The sequence below is a fragment of the Stegodyphus dumicola genome, chromosome 2 (genome assembly GCF_044657685.1).
Source record: "Stegodyphus dumicola isolate Sdum_Otavi_A_Nest chromosome 2, ASM4465768v1".
NCBI classification, from domain to species: Eukaryota; Metazoa; Arthropoda; class Arachnida; order Araneae; family Eresidae; genus Stegodyphus; species Stegodyphus dumicola.
In genome coordinates this window covers 30,497,861-30,520,191 of record NC_140769.1, presented here as the reverse complement: position 1 = coordinate 30,520,191, position 22,331 = coordinate 30,497,861, and the positions used below count along the sequence as shown (strand labels likewise).

Here is a 22,331-nt window from a genome sequence, read left to right as displayed (position 1 = left end):
TGCGTGTTGGATTCTCATATAACTGAATTCCTAACTGTTGCATGTAATCTCTCTGTTGGGTTCCAATATACCTAATTTACTGGCTGCTTACATTTGTTAAACTAAAAATTTGTAAAATATAGTCTGTATACGAGCCAGTTCTCCTTAGAAATTACTCCACGAAGGCATTCCTCCATTTAGGCAGATAGACCTTAAGTGCTTTGCTATAATCAAATAAACCAAACTAAGTTTTAAAAATATAGCGAAGAATGAAGGTTTTAATAACCTGCTGTTCGTCATCCAGAGAATAACTCTGCCTAGTGCACGGGAGTCTCATTCGACGAATATTTACTGATGAAGGCCATGACTTCCTCTGTACGCTGAGCTTCTGCTGCAGTATTCGTATTTCCTCATCATCTAGGTCTCTGTCTTCATCTTCATCTTCCTCCTCTGCTTGCCCATGTTGATTCTAAAAAAGAGAAAGTAAGATATTAATAATTAAGAAAACTAATTAATTATACTTGGTTATAGTTTCTAATTATTAGAAATACGTATATCTATTTCCATAAAATACATGAAACAACAATATAGTGGTTTCTCTCATGAAGAAAGCACTCTATTTCAGAACGGCGTTCAACATGCGTGACGCTGTTCCTCATAGATTAATGTGCGAAATTTTTTAATCCTTTCCTGGTCCCCATTTAAATCAGCGATACATGAGGAAAATTTAAGAGAATATTGAGAAAAACAACAGTGTTGCAAATACTAAGAATTTTCTAATTCATCATTAAAAGTTTTGTATACACACTATGCGAAACATACACTGCTCGTCAAAATGAAAGGATACTGACAAAAACAAAACTGTTGTTTATTGAAAAATTATTAAATTTAATTCTCACAAAAGCCTTATATAGCATAAATTGTCATACTTATCAATTGATTAATCTCAAAATACTGAATTTAAAGTAAAATTTATGGAAATATAGGAAATGATAGAAAAACCATCACACATTGTTTTCAACAAATGTTTCTTTTAATGTGTGGTCAGTTTCGACAGAACTGCAAACTTCATTTTGATTTCACAGGCTTTACCAGGCAGCTGATCAAGTCTTAAAGGAAAGTTCACTTTCGGATCCTGGAAGTTCCAGGACGTATTCTGCGTGCTGTTCGGTAGTCTAAAGTGTTCTTCATACGCTCAGTCTAATCGCAGACATATCTCCTATTCCAAAGCATTCTGACTCCAGAGATGCTTGATGCATATGAATCTTATTAAGTATTAGCAACTCCTGTAGGCCAATAACACTTCTAAGCAGCCTATGGACTTTCAAAATTTCGTTCACATATCTGAGATCGGCTTCAAAACCTCCGGCAAAGATATGCAGCTCGGCGTGGCCCTTTTCTTGATAACTCACCCGAAACCATGAAAGAGCCTTTGTGAAAACAGAATCTTTCACGAAAAAAAGGAAGCCATATTTTTGTTCCTCGCTGTTTTCAGATCAAAACAAGCCTAGAATTACGGATGAAACTATATCTGGGCTCATCAGTAGACGATATGATTTCTCTTAGTTCCATAGAACATAACTACAACAAAAGTTTAAATGTAATTCTTTGGAAGATGAAGTGGGTATGACACAAAACTTTGGTTTTATTGCATAAAGTATAACATCGTAAAGTCTTTTCGCAGCAATATAGAACAACTGGTTCGAATTTATATGGCTGCCTGAAGATTTAAAATCAATTCACTGTGGTTGATTTACGGTTTCTTCGGGGTAACAATGGTAGGAAATGATGTTTGATTGCAGTTGTTGCTCTTGGCAGTCTTTGCCTAAGTTGTCTACTAAGTGATGTCATTACTTAAAATGCGGTTCTAAGTTCTTGATATTACGCATTGTGGGGTATTCAAGTCTTGGTCAGCTTTCATATGTGATTGCATACCGTTGAGGTTGTTAACTAACCACCAATATCCTCCTTCAATTAAATGATGCTTTCGAGCCATAATTAATGAATACTGATTCTTCCTAAAAGAGAGATTAACTTCAAACAACAGCATGCACCAGAGCAACAGAATTTCTACATGCATCTATTGTAAAACACGTTATCAGTTCTTTATTTTGTAAATTTGATGCTCTAACCTATGCGTAGAACAACCAATTTTGTGTTCAACTGCAGATGATCAATATAAATAACTGCACCATTGAACAGTAATAGAAAACGTTAACGAGAGAGCATATTTTTTCAGATTATTTTTTAATGAGCAGCGTAAATACGCAGTTTCACAGTTTTTCATTTAAGTTTAATTTAAGTTTTTTGTATTTGACCATCGAAGGTAAAGTCTCAGCTATTTTTGTGCATCATCCTTTGATTTTCTTGAGGGGGGGATCAAATTTCAGATGTACCTTAAGATGGTTAACTTTTTTCTATTTTTCTGAATGATCTTGATTTAATGCACGGCATTGTCACTGAATTGAACTGATCTACCGCTTTATTTATATCATCTTGAATGGGATGCTACTCTTTGGTTACCGTCCGATTTATATTCTTCTCCTCACTAAGAAAACCTTCTTCTGAGCTCCCTCCTATTCCACCTCCAAGAGGATTTGCAGCTGTTGATTGGTAATATAATATTAAGAAATATTTTAATTTGCCCACTTTTCTGCTCCATGTCTTTGTTTACGCTAAAACGCTTTTTTTAATATTATACATCACCACACAGTGAAAAATGCAAGTTTAGCTTCGTGGTTTACCTTGTGATAAAATCAGTTTGTGGTTCACAGTCCAGAACTTGCGTGACACTGTTCCTCATAGATTAATGTGCGAAATTTTTTAATCCTTTCCTGGTCCCCATTTAAATCAGCGATACATGAGCTCTGTTCGTGCTGTTTCTATGTGGGACAGTTGTTATGCGAGGCATTTGTTATTCGAGACACCACTAGAATTTTATCTTAACTTAGTATGAAGAACCAGTATTCTATTATCCTGCAAAATGTCTATAATGTTCAATGGCAAAAAGAATGATGCATTTCCTGTTCTGTGCAGCATTGTTCTCGAAATGTAAAAAGCTAAGTGAATCCTTAGCCATCGTTTATGCATGTTATTCTTAAGTATTATTTCCAAAATATCTCTTGGCAAAATTATCAAATTAAATTTAGACATATTCTTGATATCTAATCACGTGTTTATTATGGTGAAAAATTTTAAGTGCACAGCAAATAAGATAAACTGTAAAAGAATGATAACTTAAAATTTAAGAAACTGACCTCGATGAATGTGTTTTCTCTTTCATCTGCATCCGAGCTGGATAAGGAAGAAACTTCTAAACTGGACACTTCATCGAAGGTGCTTGATGGGCGAGTTGACTGAAAGAAAATACAATAAAATAACAGTAAAAAAATCTTAAAAAGAGAGTTTATAGTACATAATGCTTCAAAACTTATCTTTCAGGCTTTGGTTTTTGTACCGTTTCATTTAGATTTGTACTTGTAAGTGCAAAAAGATTACAAATGCTGTAAAAATTAGGTTATGATAGATACATATTTCTGTAATCTATCAATATCTATCTATTTATCTTTCTATCTGTCTATCTACATATCTATATATAAATCTGTTTATCTATCTGTTTATCTATCTATTTATCTATCTATTTATCTATCTGACTACATATCTATCTATCAATTTGTCTATCTATATATTTATCTACCTATATCTCTATCTCTTATATCTAGAGATAAAAGAAAAATTTAGGTTTTTGCATGGCCTTTATAGAACAACTGCAAAATTTGCTTTGATTTTTTAAATAATACTTAGGTAGATGGGCGTTCGTAATATTTATAAAACCAACGGCATAGTGGGAAGAAAGAACTTCGTTATCTGCGTCCCTGCGTATAAAAATGCTAACATTTGAACATTTTATAATTTAAGGAGACGGTGGACTTTAAAATAGCTAAAAATTAACCAAAATATTGAATTTGTTATTTTGACCTCGTAATATTCCATAAACGTAACTACATCGTATGCAAAAGACCGAGTTGAAATTTTCTAATTTTTAAAGAAGATACAAGAATTTAAAATGTGTAAACAACGTATCCTTTGCCCTTTAAATTTTGGAAAAAATGTTAAAAAAAAAAAAAAAAAAAAAAAAAAAAAAAAACGCATTTCAACAGAAAGAAAAGAAGTGTTTATTTCTAAAAAAGGCTAGAAATATCAAGTATTGACAACTATTAATGAATTTAACTTTGGTTATGTGAATGCTATACGCGTAGAACAAGAGGAAACAAATTCGTTTTCCCTACTCGTTGCAAAAAAGCGTGATCAGCGTCGCTTGAACCAAAGCAAAAAGAGAAGTTTACCTGCTTGGAGAAAAACAGAAACAGCCAATTTGCGATATGTTTATTTTTCTCATATTTAATATTATGTGATTAAAATAATTAAATGATACGAAAATGTAATCTAGTGTCTCTATATTCCTATTTAAAGTTAATTTGCTGTTTCTCATGACCAAGTATTAAAGGTAATTTTGAAGAAAACCTTTAAATTCGGTTTTACTCAAAACAAAACTTTTCGCAGTTCGTATGTCTTGAAAATGCTCCATGCGTCTCATTTTTAGTTAAAAATGAATGATGTTTGAAAAAAAAAAACTATCTTGGTATATGTTACACTAGATCTGTGTATGCATTTTTGGATATGAGGTTATTAAGAAGTTTAAACTTGTGATAATGTTTAACAAAAGGTGAACTTGTAGAGTCATTAGAATTTTGGAAGCCGTAGAGATGAAAAATTAGCGATTGCCTTCGCCGGGAATAGAACCACGGACCTCTGGAATACCGGCCCAGCGTGCTACCGTTACACCACGAAGGCACGCTAGGGAAGAGGGAGAAATACCTTATATACTCCCCTTTTTAAAGGGCAACTAGGGTTTTAGGGGACCTAGTCGCCAAATCCTGGGTGCGGAGAATCATCATCCACAACCATTGTAGTTCGGGCGCCACTTGTAGAGTCATTAGGGTTTTTGGAAGCCGTAGAGATGAAAAATTAGCAACCGCCTTCGCCGGGAATCGAACCACGGATCTCTGGAATACCGGGCCAGCGTGCTACCGTTACACCCCGAAAACACGTTAGGGAAGTGGGAGAAATACCTTAGAACCTTTTTTCCGAAAATTGGGGTTAAGTTCACAGAAATCCTTTTTAAAAATTTCTGATCCATCATATGCAATAACGGATGCACAAAAACTTTTGTCAAGTCTTTATAACTAACTTAAAGGAAAAATTAGAAATAATATTGAAAATTAGCGCGCAAGGAGCCTTTTAAATATTTAAAATAATTAATTATTTGTTTAAAAAATTTTTAGTTTAAAATAAATTGAAATTTTGAACATATATTTTATAAACTGATTTTATAATACATATATGTAAAAAATTTCTTTTGAAAACACAAGAACTTAAAAAACTTTTATAGTCCACCATTCTCTTAAGTGATTCTTTTCGAAGCAATGAAGATGAAAAAATTGCGAAGTTGTTCTGGACTAAACAAAGAAAGCTTGCAAAATGTTTTTGAAGTTTGCAGAAAATAGTCAACAATAGCTATATGTATTTATAAATGCAACAAAAATTAGCAAAATTTTAGACAAAATTCAGTTTTGAAGAGCATTAGAATTAAAATTGAAAAGTTCTTGACAATTAACTAATTTACACAAAAATAATTTAAAAAATTCTTTATATTACCTAATTGATGTTTTTGAAAAAAAATTGCTTTTGTGGTCTTCTGTAAATGGTAACTGAAAGTTGATGTTTAAAATTATATTTAACGTATTCGTTACCTGTGTGAGATAACTTTACATTTAGAAATATTTTAAGTTCTTTAAACAAATTTCTCATGAGCGTAGTTTTTCCAGCGTATAATACCCACAAAGGCAGTTTCTCTTAAAATGTTTACTTCTGAACCATTTCTCTTATTTTATTAATTTTCTTACAGAGCTCCAGAAATTAATAATTAATTGTTTAGGCTAAGAAACTTAAAACACAGTCAGTGTTAAAGGAATTATCCCTTTGATTGAATATAACGATGCCAGGATTAAACGGGATTTTATGTTTTTGTACACACGAATGTATAAGCCATTATTCATACAAAATTATATTTCACAGTCAGTGTTAAAAAGCATATTTACAATTGACACTATTTAATGCAGATAACTGTATATTTAATTCGCTAAAACAGCTCGTCACTAATAAAGCAGAAAGTTGTATAAACCGAACAATGGATAATTATCGGCCGACACACAATAAAGATAATATTAGATTTATTAGCTGTTCGACAATAACATGTAAAGTTGTCAATAGAACAAATAAAAATATTGTAGGCGTTCTTTTTTTTTTAATTATTGGATTTTTGGGTACTCGAACACTGTCGAAACCTGTGAATCATCGAAACACGAAAGTCTCTTTTTCAACTTGAAGATACATTTTCGTTGCGACGGAAGTAAATGACGGATTAATACTTGCAAACTTGAGAGAAACTAAGTCTTACCATAACGCGATATTCCTAGAAAAGGGTTAATAAACTGGAGAAAATAACCTTTTTTTCCAGTTCGAGAATTTTACGCGTGCTTAGTTGCAACAATAAAGATCTTTCTACTAGAAAAAAATTAGAAATTGAAATATATATATATATAAATTGTAAGCTTTTTTCAGATTTAAACAATAAAGAAAGCTCAAATTATGAAAATATTTCGTCTTAAAGAAGATGTCTTCGTTTAATTGTGACGATGAAGAAAATATTATTAATTCGTATTTATTAATAACCTAATCAGTTATGGTTTTAATAAATACATCTTCTCAGTTACAAAATGAAACATCATAGTTCATTTTTTGAATGTACTGAAACATAACCCTGCTTTCGGTTGTTTGATACGTATGACATGAATTTGCATAACACACCTTCTTATAAGACACATAATGACCGTGTTATTTTGAAGTTACCTGTAATATATTTTATTATGTAGTGGATTGCATTAAACATACATGCAGGCACATCATCGAAAAGCGAACTTTGATGAAAGGCAGGAATCCATGGATGCATGAACTCCATGATGCAAGAAATCATTGTTTCATTTTCATAAATCATAATTCAATTGTATAGTTAAGGGTGTTAGCAAAGAGTTTTAGTTTTGAGGAAGTCCTGTGTCTTGAAAAATCAGATACATTTTAGCTACAGACTATACATTTTGTTGTTGTTGCTTATGTTCACTTGTCTGCTGTAGTCAGCCCAAGTCCACGAAATTCCTCGTGGCAAGGAGCGCTAGATTACGTCTGCCGTTGGCAACAGCCTTGAGCACCATGCTTGTGACAGCACGAGTTAGCTCAGTTCCGCCCGCAATTTGGGTGCTGGGTCTGAGGTTCTCCCACCCCTCTACCCTTCCGCCAAACCACACGAGTAGACTTTCGGCTCGCCGCATATTTAGAGTGCCGCCATGCCGCACCGACACTATACATTATCCTTCTCCCGAATTCCACATCGGGTCCATCGGCATGGCAGCGACACTTATCACTATACAGGTCGGGCGGCAGACTTACATAAAGTATGGAACAAAAAATAAATTTTTACAGTTTTTAGGGAACAAATACTTTTAGAAACACTTCTTTAGAGCGAGTTAACTATTTACCTTATTTCTGGGAAAAAAAGTTTATTCTCCATCTTAACCTTTTAAACTTGTAAATAAACAGAGAAAAAAAGTTTATATTCTACGGAGTTGAGACAATTTGTATCGAAAGGATGCTGTCATTTCTTACAAGAGTACCCAAAGGACGCTCAAGAAAGTGAAATGTTTTACAAGTGCTGAAAACAAAAAAGTAAATATCTTTACCTTCCATTTATCTTTAGAACATAATAAATGCGAACAGTTTCTTAATTTGAAAAAGTGGCGGTGAGGGAAAAAATGGAGAAAGAAAAAAGAGGGAGAGAAGATAAAAGACTTAAAGTACTTTTTAGTTTTTGCAAACATCATTTATACGGATACCACTTCAGAATGTGTGGAATTCTATTTACGATAACGAATATCTATTTTATATTCTTTCTTTTATTTTTCCAGTAGCTGATTATTTTTTGTTTTTTTTTCCTTAATACTAAAAAATTTCCCGTTACTAACTATTTACGTTGGAAGATTTAATTACAGTTAGTTTGGTATGTTAGTTTTCTTGATTAATTTTTTATTTTCTCTAACTTTGAAAAAAGCATTTATTCATCACTACTGCTAAATATTTTAGGTATCCTTTCCAATTCTTTTCAGGATTCTATTAAAACTATGTTGATTGCAGAAGTCATTATTTAAGAACTGACACTAAAATTTATGAACAGACGACACATTTTGATGCACCTAGGAAAAAAAGGATTTAATACTTTTTGTATATATCTGATGTTATAATCAAGTATAGTACAAAGTCTTTAATCAGGACGTCCATAATCCGGACCTCAAAGCTGCAAACTTTCTGCGCATGCGTAGCGTTTACGCATGCGCATAATACGTTTACGTATGCTCGTTTAATGTCTAACAGACGGTATAAGCTAGGCTAAAATTATCTAATTATCTATTTCAGTTAATGTTGCAGATTGCATTATTCCTTAATATTCTAACTGGATTCGTCTTATTATTTTTTGCAGACTGTTAGAGCAATTCATAAAAAGTAAGCTTGAACTTTCGATTATGTCAAAAAGAGTTTCCGATTCTGGAGCTGCCAAAGGATTTACAAAGCAAAAGCATGTTTCGATGTACCGCTTCCGATAGTGAACAGAGTGGTTATTGAAGTGACAGAGAGGTTATTGAAAACGAAAAAATTTCGATTGACAAGTTAGTCGGTATTCTCGACACAGCAATTACAGAACTTGAACAGTGGAACTGAACAAGAAAATATGTCTGTTTATAGAATTAAAGAGAGCGTATTAGCACAAAAAACGAAGCAACTTAAACAACTTACATTGAAAGAAATGTTTAATAAAGTAAACAAATAAATATTAAGTTTTTTTTTTGTAAATTTTGATACCCTTTAGATCATAATTGCTCTTTATTTCATAAATTACGGTTTCATATTTTTAATTTTATAATTTCTGCATGCCATCTTACCAGATTTAAATTGATGATCAATAATCCGAAAAAACCCTAATCCGGAATCACCGAAGTCCCGACGAGTCCAGATTAAAGACTTTGTGCTGTACTAAGTTTTATTTTATTTTTTGAAGAGCGAGACAAAATAAAAATTTTGCTTATATACACTACGAAAGGAAAGATTTATGAAGGAAGCAGAGCAAAAATTTAATATGTTCCATAGCCACTCTATTGCAAAGTCAAGAAACTATGAAATTACAGAAATTAAACATATAACATAAATAAACATATGAATAATGAAAATAATAAGTAGTATATGAATAATGAATAATGATTTACGAAATTATTAAAATTTTTTTTGTATGGCACATGTTTGATTGCTTATAACAACAAAATTAAAATCTTGTTTTACCGAAACTGTGAGTTAAAATAACATCGAATCACAGAATTCAAAAATCAGTCATTTCCAATATTTTTAAATTCACATTTCTGTTGTTTCGTGCTTTAGAAGTAAATGAAAGCATATTACACAAAAATCTCATTGATAACATGCGATATTTATATCGCAAGATAACTTAGCTATATCAGGTATCCCATGTTTACTGATGTTGTATGTGTGATGGCATACGTGACGTGCATTACCATAATCGATGTACGGTAACCCACACTACTTATAATTAAAATTGCAATTCCAGGTGACAAGTGACGGAGGACGGGGACGCCTGGTGTGTAACATAGGTAAGCAGGCATGTGTCCCGCGTCCTCCCCTATTTAGAAGCAACAACTCCCTGGAGCCACAGAAGGCTGCACCGGTAGTTTATTATGATTTGAAACATAGAGGTAATTGCAATTCCAGGAAAAAAAATACTCAAGTCCATTGAGCTTTGTATGATTCGTAGATCCAGGAGGATATATAAATAATTACTGGCGAAACAGTTAGAGAGGCTAATAATGATTCTTGAAAGATGTAGAGGTGGGAAATGTTGTTTACTCGCCGTGCTTGCATGACAATACTCCGTTAATCGGCTTACATCTCATCGAAGAATACGGCAACAAAAGCAGCAAGTTTTCTATCATAATAAAACTGCAGCATATTCAAATTACTAATGAACCTTAAAAAGAAACAGGTGGTCATATTTTAGAGATTACAGCCACAAAGAAGCGAATATGGAATCAGTGTGCCGATGATGAATAAACTCATAAATTTGAAGGGTACCGAAGGCTATGTCACATCAGTGAACGAGAAGATAGATATTTTATACATATAGCTATGGTGGATCCACTTTTAAAAGTTGATTCAAAGGTCTTAGCATAGAGCAGAAAGCAGCCATATTTCTTCGAAGGTGATTTGATTCTTAATTGGAGTAATTACAGCCTGTTAAAATGTTCTAGAGTCATCAAATAATCATCAAATCATGACAATACCCCGTGAGTTTATTTCAGAATTTCGAGCTGCAAATATTCATAGTAGAAAATGTAAGCGCTGCTTACGAATTAAGAGACTTTGCTTAGAAAAGAGGTATATTGTTTCTTGGGAGTAAGTTACACATACATTCATTTTCTGTGATATGATAAATGTTGGTTACACTGGTCAGAAAATCTAATAGCTGACAAAATTAAATTCACTAAAATAAGAATAAAACACGAGACAGTAAAAATACTAGCGGGCAAGCCTGCCAGATGAGCGGACTTCTGCCAAAGCAAAATTTACAAGCTCTATGTACATGTGAAAAGAAAATGTATAAAAACATTTCAGTATGAATGAAATCAGTTCATTCTTTTCAAGCAACAACGAATTCTTAAATAATTTTTTTGTTGCCATACCAGAACACAAAAGCTTTTGATACCTCAAGTTAATATGTATACGTACGACGTCATGATGTACATTTAATGTAATATAACAACTTTTTCTTTATATCAATAAAAGAATTAATGTGGCAATAACATATCATGTCAATTATCTTAAGCTGAAACAAAAAGCTGCCAATAGCAGCTGTTTATTTAAAACGCTAACGTTAACAAAAAAATTCGACATACAATGATATCACATGCAATCGCGTGCTTTCTTCAACGTCAGAATGTGACCATCTTTACATATAATAAAAGAAAGAGTTTGTATCTGTGTGTGTGTCTTTTGTTCGTGCTGCGCGTAAGCTAATAGACCCAGGGCTACGAAATTTGGTACATAGGTACATCTAGACAAGAGCCAGTGCACCTCTCGAAACTCAACTTCCCGCCTTTCCGGAGGAGATGATGTCACAAACAAACAAGTAAGTAAACAAACAAAACAGACAGACAGACGGGCCACAGATATCAATAGTATAGATAGCAGTATGCCGAATCTGGCTTTTGGGGCAGAATTACATCATTACAACTGCTATAGGATTAAAGTTTGATCATGAAGTTCACATTTCTGTACTTTAATCTGCAAGTAACGTGACATTTACTAGAACAGCACGAAGAGAAAGATATTACTATTTACACACACACACACAAAAAAAAAAAAAAAAAAAAAGAGAGAGAGACAGAGAGAGAAAGAAAATTTGAAAGGTCGCACTTTTTAAATTGCGTCCAAGGGGGCGTTTTTTTTTTAACATTTTGCCTGTTACATTTATTTATTAAATATCAAGTTCTTCGCACTTAAACCATAAAATTCAGTTCAAGAACAATATCGCCAAAATAGTTTTAAATTGAGCATATCTTTAGAATTTCCGATACAGAGTCTCGTGCGTTGGAGATAAAAAAGATTTTACTGTACAACGTTGCCATTGTTCGCTTTCAAATCCTTGAGTTTTTAATCAAAAATTCGTTAAAGTTTTTCAAAATATGAAATCCATTAAAACAAATTCCAGATTTCAAATTTGGGCTTCCAGATGCCCATATTCGGGTGGAAACGTACGTTATTCAAAATTCGATTGCTCTAGGAACTGTTGTTTTATCACAATTCGAGAAACATACATTTATAAAGATTCTTCCTTATTTAATTTATTTAAATATAATACAGATCTGTAATATTTGGTGGCAACAATGTGAAAAGTGACCCGACATTTATAGTGAACTAACGGAAAATATCAAAACGAAATTAATAGTCCTTCTGGGCAAATTGCCCCTTTGGACTAAAATTCTGATATGGGCACCACATGACTTCCTTGTATAGCCTGTTAAATTATACATATTTTTTGCTGCATTTCATTTAAACTTATTTCCTCGAATTTCAATAGAGATATATTTCTCATTCAATTAATTCAGTTCTCACTCTGCGACAAAGTAAAAAAAAGTAAAAACGCAAAACTTCTTTATTAAAAATTGTAAAATAAAGAAAAACATAAATCACTAAATACATTAAAAAAGTTTAAAAATATTTTTTAAAATTAAAATGAGAGTTTCTACTCAACAACAAGCAATTCGGCCAGCGGGCAAAAAGAGAGATTTTTCGGTGCACAAAACTGAAACTGTTTACTTTTGATCTCATTTGGCAAAAAAACCCTGAATTCACTATTCTACTGAGTTTCAAATGTAAACAAAAGGCGGTTCATTAGGCTTAACTCGCTACTTTTAAATGGCTGATAATTCTACAGCTATTGCATGCAGATTAACTAAAGGCGTAAAAATCTTAACCTGAAGATAAGAAAAACATAATTCAGTCATTTAAAAAAAAAATGTACAATTTACCAACATATAAGAAAACTATGCTCATCAAGCCAGGTAACAGAGTGCATACATATACGAATGGTGCAGGCAATTGCAGCGAAAAGGAGATGTGCACAGCTACATGTTATTGAAGTCCTTATATAAAATTTCAACTTTCTACGGCTACTAGTTCTTGAGTTATGCGAGATGCATTCATACATACGTATGTACGTACAGACGTCAAGAAAAAACACTTCGTTTTAAATCCAATTTACAATCCTTTTTTGGTAAAAGCAGTCCTTTACTCTGTCTGTACATTAGGATGTCACGCAAAAACATTGTTCAAATGGTTTCGAGGGCAGTTGAAATGGATATTTTCTTTGAAATATGATCCCCGAAATTTTTCGCGATTACAATATTACCTTTACTTCGTACAAGTAAAAAAAGAATCATTATCTGCATCAGCAAATATTCACAAGAAGGAATTTTGTTTCTATATCTGGACGCTTAAGAATTTCGAGAATAAGCATATAAAGGTCGGTATAATTACTTAAATTCTGATATAACTGCCTAACATTAATATAACATGTCTAATATAAGATGAAAGAGACGATATACTATCTTAAATATTCAATCCATTAATAATACAGAGGAATTATATTAATTAGAAATAAATTAGTGAGATCAAAGATGTGAACCTACCTGGTGCTCTAGGCGACTTCGCAGCTTCTTAATGAGTTCATCTTTCTCTCGCGAATCCTTCTCTAACTGTATTATTCGTTTTTGCAGTTGTTGCTGTTGCTCTATCTGAAAGTGAATTATGGACCGATATAATTAAACATATTAGTATGCATGCAACTGATGATATATTTTAATAAATCTCATCAAGCAAATGAAGTAATGGCTTTCATGGACGATCAGATATATTGGGTTGGCAAGTAAGTAATTTCGGTTTGCATAAATAAATAGCATTATGTTAGCCTTGTGCTTTGTTATTTTTCTGTGAGTCTTATAATTTTCTTTCTTTTTAGATTCGGCAGCTGACGCTTCTCGGTTGCTATAGAAAAATATGTATTTTTGTCAGGGAGGTTAGAATACAATGGAATAAGTCTGACGTGACAAAAGAGAAGCCAAGGAATCGTCAGGAACGCGACGTCAAGACTTATCATGGCCGCCATAGAGTGTACGGTAAGATTACGAAGCATATTACTAAATAAAATTATTACAGTGAATTTTAAACCAAATATAAACATCTGCAGGCTCAGAAAAGTGTCTACAAGCATAATTTGCATATATCACCATTGAAACTTTCACTGATCTTCCAGGTTTTATCATGTATGCATTTGTATTACAGTTACCATTTATACATTTTCATGTACCAAGATTTTATTTAATTTGAAGGAGTTATTTGTAGTCCTTGTGGTTTTTCTATGCACTAAGTAGACACTATTTCATGTTAAGTCTTAAAAATAGAACGGGAGACATATAAATGGTCAATGATGAATAGCTAACATGTACACTGCTGGCCATTAAAACTGCAACACTAGAAAGAGATGACCTGATGAACGTCAAAACCACACAAAAGGAAGAAGAGGTTGGGATACAAAAGATTAGTATTTCAGCGCATTTAGACGATGCAGGAGGAAGAAACGACATCTGAAGCACTGCATAAAGGAAAAGTCGTGTAGAGGATTTCTTATTCGGAAAGCGCTTTCTAAGGTCAGAGTTTGATCAGAATATCGTTTTATGCCTCGAATAAGACAAAGAAATAGTTAACAGCAAATGTTGGAATTTGATAGAGGCGCGATCGTTGCCTATCGATAGTGTGGATTATCGTTCCGTGATATCGCCCTTCGCAGTCATGCGAATATGGAATCAATGGGTTGCTGAGGGTCATACGGAACAGCATGCAGCATCTCAACGCCCTCCCATGAATAACGTCTGAGAGGACAGACATATTGTGAGGTCAGCCCTGAAAAACCTTATTACCATATCACGGACCATTAGTCAGGAAATGGGCATGTTTGTAGCACGTCCAGTATCAGCTCGTACAGAATGTCAACGTTTGAAGCAGCATGGACTGTCAGCCCGGCGACCATTACTTCGACTTCTCTTAACAATGCAGGATAGAGAGAGAGACGGCGACTCTGGTGCGTCGTACGACAAAGCTGGATACAGGAGCGGCACAATGCCATCTTTTCAGACGAGTCCTGGTTCTGCATGCAGTATTCTGATGGCCGTATACGTGTCTGGAGGCTCCGAAATGACCGCACGTCGACTGCTTGCATTCGATGTTGGCATAGGGGCCCTTTACCTGGTGTGATGGTTTTGGCAGCCATTGGGTACACGACACGCACATCTCTAGTTCGGATTGACGGTAATTTGAATGCAGATCGGTACATTTCTGATGTCTAGTGGTTGTGCCCTATCTTCGAGGCCTGCGAAACGCCATCTTCCAACAGATAATGCAAAACAACATGTTGCAAGTTGTGTTCTGACCTTCCTGGATACACAGGGTATCCAATTGCTGCTCTGGCCTGCACGATCTCCAGATCTGTCACCTATTGAAAACATCTGGTCAAGGGTTGCTGAGAGACTGGCTCGCCACCCGTGTTCAGCTGATACGGCTGATGAAGTGTCGTATAGACTTGAAGCAGCATGGAATGAGATGACCGTTTCTGTCATCCAAGCCCAGTTCGACTCAATGCCTAACAGGGTACAGGCCGTTTTAGCTTCCAGGTGTGGCAGCTATTTCTAGCAATTTCGCAGCCCTGTAAAACCCCCAACTGCTTGTAAATTTAATCATTTTGTCGTTATACCATACTGTTTACGTACAATAAATATCTTTTTTGTATTGGTGTTGCAATTTTAATGGCCTGTAGTGTAGACAACGCCGATTAGACTGTAAACAAGATCAACCAGATACGCTTATGGTAGCCGCCATGATACGTCGTGACGTCAAGTAGTGACGTTTCATAGCTTCATTTTCATTGCACGGGACATATGAGGGTGGCTTTTTCTAACCTCGTTGATTTTTGTATAAAACTGTTAGTTTACGATAAATTTTAACATGGAGTGCATAAATGAACATTTTCGACATATTTTACTTTTTAATTTTCATAAAGGCAAGAAAGCGGCTAGGGTTACAAAGAGAAATGCTAAGTTTATGGTGTTGACTGCCTAACAGAACGCATGGGTCTGAATTGGTTTAAAAATTTCGTTCTGAACATTTTTCACCTGAAGATGATCAACGTTCTGACAGACCTTCTAACGTTGGTGATGTTAAAATTGAATCAAATTGTCATATAACTGTGCGAGAGATTGCAAAAAGGTTAAATGTATCACATACATCAATTGAAAATAAGATGTCTTGGACTCGTTAAGAAGCTCGATATTTAAATCCCGCATGAATTGAAAGAAATTCACTTAACGAATCAGTATTTGCGATATTCATTTCAAACGTAATGCAGTCGACCCCTTTTTTTAAAACGAATTATCACTGGTGATAAAATCTGGATCGTCTGCAATAACATTAATCTAAAAAGATCGTGGTCCAGCATGAGAATCAGGACAAATCATATCGAAAACTAAATTCTATCAGAAAAAGATCTGTTGTCAATTTGGTGGGTTACAAAAATGTGTATTTTGAGCTGCTTCCAAGCAACCAAAAGATCAACTCAGATGCTTACTACCAATAATTTATGAAACTGGAGGAAGCAATCAAACAGAAGCGGCCAGAGTTGGTAAACTGCAGAGGAATCGTGTTTAAACACGATAATGCGTGTCCTCATACATCTTTAGCAATACGTAGGAAACTATTGGAGAAGCGAATGTGACATTACCCTATATAGCCTCAAACTTGCCCCATGATACTGTCATTTATTTCAAGTTTTAAAAAAACGTCTTAAATAGTAAAAATTTCAGCAATAATGATAGCCTCAAATCACACTTGGTAAGAGTTTTTTTGCTGATAAAGACCAGAAGTTTGAAGATCACATGAAGTCGCTAGAAAGATGGCAAAGGGTCATCGTACAAAGTGAAAGCTTTTAGACAGATTAAAGCTAATTTTTTATATAAAAAATTTGACGTTTATTTCACACTAAGAAAACGAAATTATTTTCTTACTAATCAAATATTTAAGTTAGAATGTTATTTCCTGAATCATGGTTATATTTTGACCAAATAAAATTTTATTGAGAGAAAGGACTGGAGAACAAAGTTTTATCATAGCGCTGTCAACTAAATTTCGAAAAAAAAAAAGCGAGAAATGAACCTGAAATATATTGAAAGTCTGTTGTATGCATGAATAATGCATAATATAAAGGTGGGTGAAAAATATCTCTTATTTGGTTATTCGAATATTATGTTATTCGAATGAAGTGAAGAGTACCAAACTGTTGCACTCTTTAAAATGGTACTATTTGATATTTATCGTGAAGGTTTTTATTTAAAATTTGATTTCATATAACAGTTCATATGTGTAACGAAAAAATAGACATCGATTATCGCTACAGAACAGACAGAAAAATCTATGCTCAGTGTTTTTAGGTATAATTATAGGAGAAAAAACTATCGTCGAAAATTCGGCAAAAAGAATTACAGCAGAATGCTTCCTTAATAGTTTTCTGAATACTTCCCTAATAGTTTTCTGGCAAAAAAAAATATTCAGAAAACTTACAAACATTTCAGTAAGTTATAAATGCTGTGTAGTTAAATTTGTTTAATTTCATAAAGATATGGCAACAAATGATTATTATGCACTCATACGTAGCTAAATAAATGAATAAAATATTGTATAGTTATTGAGTATACACTGAGTTTAGGAAGAGTATTACTTACCACATATGCTTTCATTGCGTGTTTTACATTCTTCATAACTTTAAGAAGGTAATCCTGAATGCCGTCTTCCAATTCTGGGTTTCGAATTTTACCCTCTCTGCCACTTACAGAATCTGGAGACGTTGAAGTAGACCTCAAAGCCTAAACGAAATGAAATAAAAAAAAAATGTGAAACAGAGTTAGAATATTTTTGTCAGCTTCGAAGCAAAGGAAAAACAGAGAGTAAAGTTAGGCAAAGGAAAAGGAAAAACAGTGGGAATTTGTTTTAAATCAATGTTTATATTTGAGATCGCAGTGGAGCCGAAATAATTATTTTAATTATATTGTTTTTACCATGTTATGTTGGTGGGGAAAGCAGTAACTTTGTTTATATTTTGTCTAATTCGCAGTTAAAATACACATTCTTTTAAAAAAAAAAAAAAAAAAAACGTTCATTGCGTATGAGATACTGCATTTATTTATTTATTTATATAAGGGGGTCATGTTGGATGGGTTTGTAAATGAGTCCTTTATCGTGTAACAATAATTTATTAACTGTATTAAGTTACGTACGGACATAACATATAATTTTAATATTTGCAGAGGAAGAATCTGGTGCTACCTAACAGGTTCATCACCTGGCCTTTACTGAAGTTCTCTTCTGGTTAGTCACTCGAGGGCACACTCGTTGCTAGTGTGAGTCAAACACAGTTTGCATTAACAGGAGCGGTCACATTTATTTATTTTTGAAATACACTGCTCGACATTGAAAATGCCACACCAAGAAGGAGTGGTCAAAAAGTGATGAAATTTGGGAAAAAGACAGAGACAACAAGCAGCAATAAGTGATCTTTATTTCAAAATGATAGTCACAATACAGAGCGAGAACGGCGTCGGCTCAGTAGGATGTAGGACCACCGTGGACAGCGATGCACGAAGAAACACGTCTAGGCATAGAGTCAATAAGCGAGCGGATGGTGTCCTGAGGGATGCCTCTCCATTCCCTTTCAACCATTTGCCACAGTTCGTCTTCTGAACGAGGCAGGGGCAGAGTCTGCAAACGGCGTCCAATCACATCCTACACATGTTCGATTGGTGACAGGTCAGGAGAGTACGGTGGCCAGGGAAGCATCTGCATACCTTGCAGAGCATGTTGGCAGACGCGAGCACTGTGTGCTCGGGCGTTATCCTGCTGAAAAATTGCATTAGGCAGCCCCTGAAGGTAGCGGATTGCCACCGGCCGCAGTACATTTTCCAAGTATCGTTGGGCCGTCATAGTGCCCTCAATACGAACTAGAGGGGACCTGGAATCGTAGGCAATAGCGCCCCAAACCATTATGCCCCGTTGTCGCTCGGTGGGGCATTCCACAGTTACTGCCGGATAAGATCTGTCTCCACGTCGACGCCACACACGTATGCGGCGCCTGTCACTGGATAAACAGAAGCGTGACTCATCTGAGAACACGACGTTTCGCCATTCTGTCATCCACATCGCTCCAGTCCGGCACCATTCTAAACGTTGGAGTCTATGCTGTGGGGTCAATGGCAGTCTTCTTAACGGACGCCGTGAGTGCAGGCCACGTTCAACCAATCGACGCGATATGATTCTGGTCGACACGGGAACATCCAGGGTATCTTGCGCATGCTGAAGAATCGCGTTAGAAGTAACTTGCAGGACCGCAACAGATGGTCGGCGGATGCGTCGATCCTTGCGTGCTGACGTCATTCTGGCTGCACCTGCACCCCTCCTTCTTCCCACATTTCCTTGTGGGAGTTTTTGGAGGGAGTTTTTGGATGTTTTGGAGGGAGAGGAGTTCGGCTGGTGACTTGGTGTGTGTAGGACGTGTTTTTGAGCGCTCCATTTTACCTCGTGCTAGCCTGCGCCATTTTCGCTGCCATCTTGATGGTTTTGTGTTTTTTTGGCTATTACCCATCTTTTTGTGCGATTTCATACTGGATTACAAGATTATTTGTGTTAGATGTGTTTTTCTCGGATCTAGTGTAGTGCTTCGCTTGTGATTTTTGTGAATTTTTAGAAGATTTCTTGTGTGTGGTGAAAGTGTTTTCTTCGACCCACATGGTGGGCAGTGACTTCCCGCCGCTACCGGACAAGAAAAAAATGGATGTGAAAACTGTTAGTGGAAAACTGTGTGACCTCGGCGCTGATATTTTGGATTATGGAAACCGGATACTCGACCTGGACTGGCAGGAACTCTTTGCGAAGGAAACTTGGAGCTACAATGATTTTTGTCGCGGAGTGGAGATGGTCGCAAAAATCAACACGGACCTCATTGCGCGGGGAGACTCGTGTAAGAATATTCTAAACCTGATGACTGACGAAGCGATTGTGAAACGCATTCGAGAGAATCTGGACAAGGAGCAAACAATTGGAACATCGCTGAGATCCAGCCTAGAAGGTAAGTGCCAAAGTGCTGCTACTGCCCTTGGTTGTGATTTAAATTCAGATAATGTAAAAAGTGCATGTAAAAATGTGTTAATTAATAACCTGTTTTCTATTGCAAATGATTTAAGTACAAGTAATGATAATGTTAAGTCTAATGGTTCAAATGTTTGTAATCAGGCTGAGTCAACAAAACCTAGGCCAAAGCACCCTTCGAAAAAATTTTCTAAGCGCTCAATTAATGATGATAGGGACGCAGATGGTTTCATTCTGCCGAAGACCACTGCGCGCCCTAGCAAAATAATAAAATGCAATGCCGATTTGCCACTGGCCAATAAATTCGAAAAATTAAGTACACAGGATTCAGATAACAAACCTGATGATGAAATTGACGATGTGGTTATGGAAAGTGTTGTCGTGAAAATTCCAAAACCCAAACCAATAATGGTGAAGCCGGATATCAAGTTCAACGAATTTATGAAGGTGTTGCGGGATAATGTTAAATGTGAATTTGCGGGCAAGGTGCAGGGGGACTTCCTCAAAATCTTCCCGGAAACTGAAGATGACCATCGCACAATCACCAAGTTTCTTGATGAGAAGAAAGTCGACCATTATATCATACTCTCTAAGTTTGATAGGCCACTCAAAGTGGTCATCAGATGCCTTCCAATTGATTGTGCTACGGAAGATGTGCATGAGGAATTAACCAAATTAGGTTACAAAGTACGTAAGGTGGCACAAATGCATAGGATTAGGACAAGAGTCCCCATGCCCTTGTTCCAAATTCACGTTGAACGTACCCCGGAAATTGAAAAAATTTATGATGTTACTAAATTCTTGAATTTTTATGTGAGTATTAAACCATATAGAGTGAATGGGAGTGTTGTGCAATGTCATAATTTCCAGCACTTCCATCACTCATCTGGAAACTGTAAGCTGAGACCCCGATGTGTTAAATGCGCTGGCACCCACAAAACTGAGGAGTGTTCCAGCAAATTTATTAATGATGTTAAATGCTGTAACTGTGGGCAGGCAGGACATCCTGTGAATTATCGCAGATGCCCTAAATTCCCAGCTCCTCAGGGTGCCAGACCGCAAAATAAAAAAGCAGTACCCATTAAGGAAAGCCATGTCAAACCCGGAATTTCCTTTGCTAATGTTGTGAGCCGGAAAACTCCCCAGAATACGGGTGAGATAACCAAAAAGGAAAACATTGTGCAAATGGAGACTAAATCCAATAAGCCAGTTAACACGAATGATGTGGGCCTGTCTGGCCTTTTTGAGATGTCTAAATTAATCAAAGATATAATTAATATGTTTAATGGAATCTCTTTTGTTAATGTTATACGCAAGATCACGAAAAAAATGCCTGAACTACAGGCTACTCAAAATACGGTAGATAAATTATTTATTCTGTTTGAACTATTTGAAGAGATTTTTGGATCTGTAAATACTGTAAATAATGTATAGTTTGAATTCTGTGTTAAACATAATTACATGGAACGCAAATGGATTATCTCATAGAATTCATGAGCTAAGAGATTTTATAAATGAGTACACTCCTGACGTTATGTTCCTACAAGAACACAAGCTTGGCCCAGCCATTCCTATCTACGTACCAAATTATGTTGTTCATAGATCGAACAGAGCTCCGGCAATCTCCCGCCCAAGAGGAGGTGGAACGGCGCTCCTGATTAAACGCTGCATCCCACATCTTCCAGTCACAATACCGCAGCTTTCGGTCGTGGAGGCCTCTGCAATTTCACTCACAACAAACACTTCCACAACATACATTCTTGTCTCCACTTACATTCCCCCAGGACGTCAAGTTTCTGCAGTCCTGGCTGACTTACAAATATTACTTAGTCTAGGTAAACACATTATCCTAGGTGGAGACTTAAATGCACGACACCGCGCGTGGAACTGCTATAATTCAAACGACACTGGACGTGTAATTTTCAACTTAGCCCACTTGGCTGGATTACACATAGCAGCTCCAAAAACCCCAACACAGTACACCACTAGGTCCACCGGGATCCTTGACTTCTTCCTGCTCGGAAATACCAGTGTTCCACTGGATATTTCCGTGCTGGACGAACTGTCATCGGATCACAATCCGGTTAAGATGATTCTGGACATTAGTAGGTATACCACAGCAGACACAAGAGCCTTTAAAACAGACTGGCATATTTTTGCCAAAGCTCTCAACAACATACACTATACACTCCCTACGATACAGACTGGGGATGACATTGATAGTTTCATTCAGGAGCTCACTGTAAATATCAAAGAAGCTCATGAAAAAGCTAAAATTGAAATACATAAAAGGAAATATGCAAGAAGCAGTGATCTTCAGGCACTCATCAGACAGAGAAATGCTGCACGGAGGCTCTTCCAAAGGACCAGATGCC

The 22,331-nt window shown here is 35.6% G+C and overlaps 1 protein-coding gene across 1 annotated transcript in view; it reads right to left on the bottom strand.

The window, feature by feature from the left end:
• The window catches only part of LOC118194750 (uncharacterized), a 631,198-nt gene that overhangs the window by 10,662 nt on the left and 598,205 nt on the right, over positions 1-22,331 (bottom strand). Inside the window, exons 22-25 of the mRNA XM_085810543.1 lie at positions 17,541-17,681; positions 13,404-13,508; positions 3,237-3,335; positions 266-448 (exon numbers count right to left, since the gene is read on the bottom strand). Of these exons, the coding sequence (XP_085666669.1) occupies positions 266-448; positions 3,237-3,335; positions 13,404-13,508; positions 17,541-17,681 (528 nt within the window). The remainder of the gene's footprint in view (positions 1-265; positions 449-3,236; positions 3,336-13,403; positions 13,509-17,540; positions 17,682-22,331) is intronic.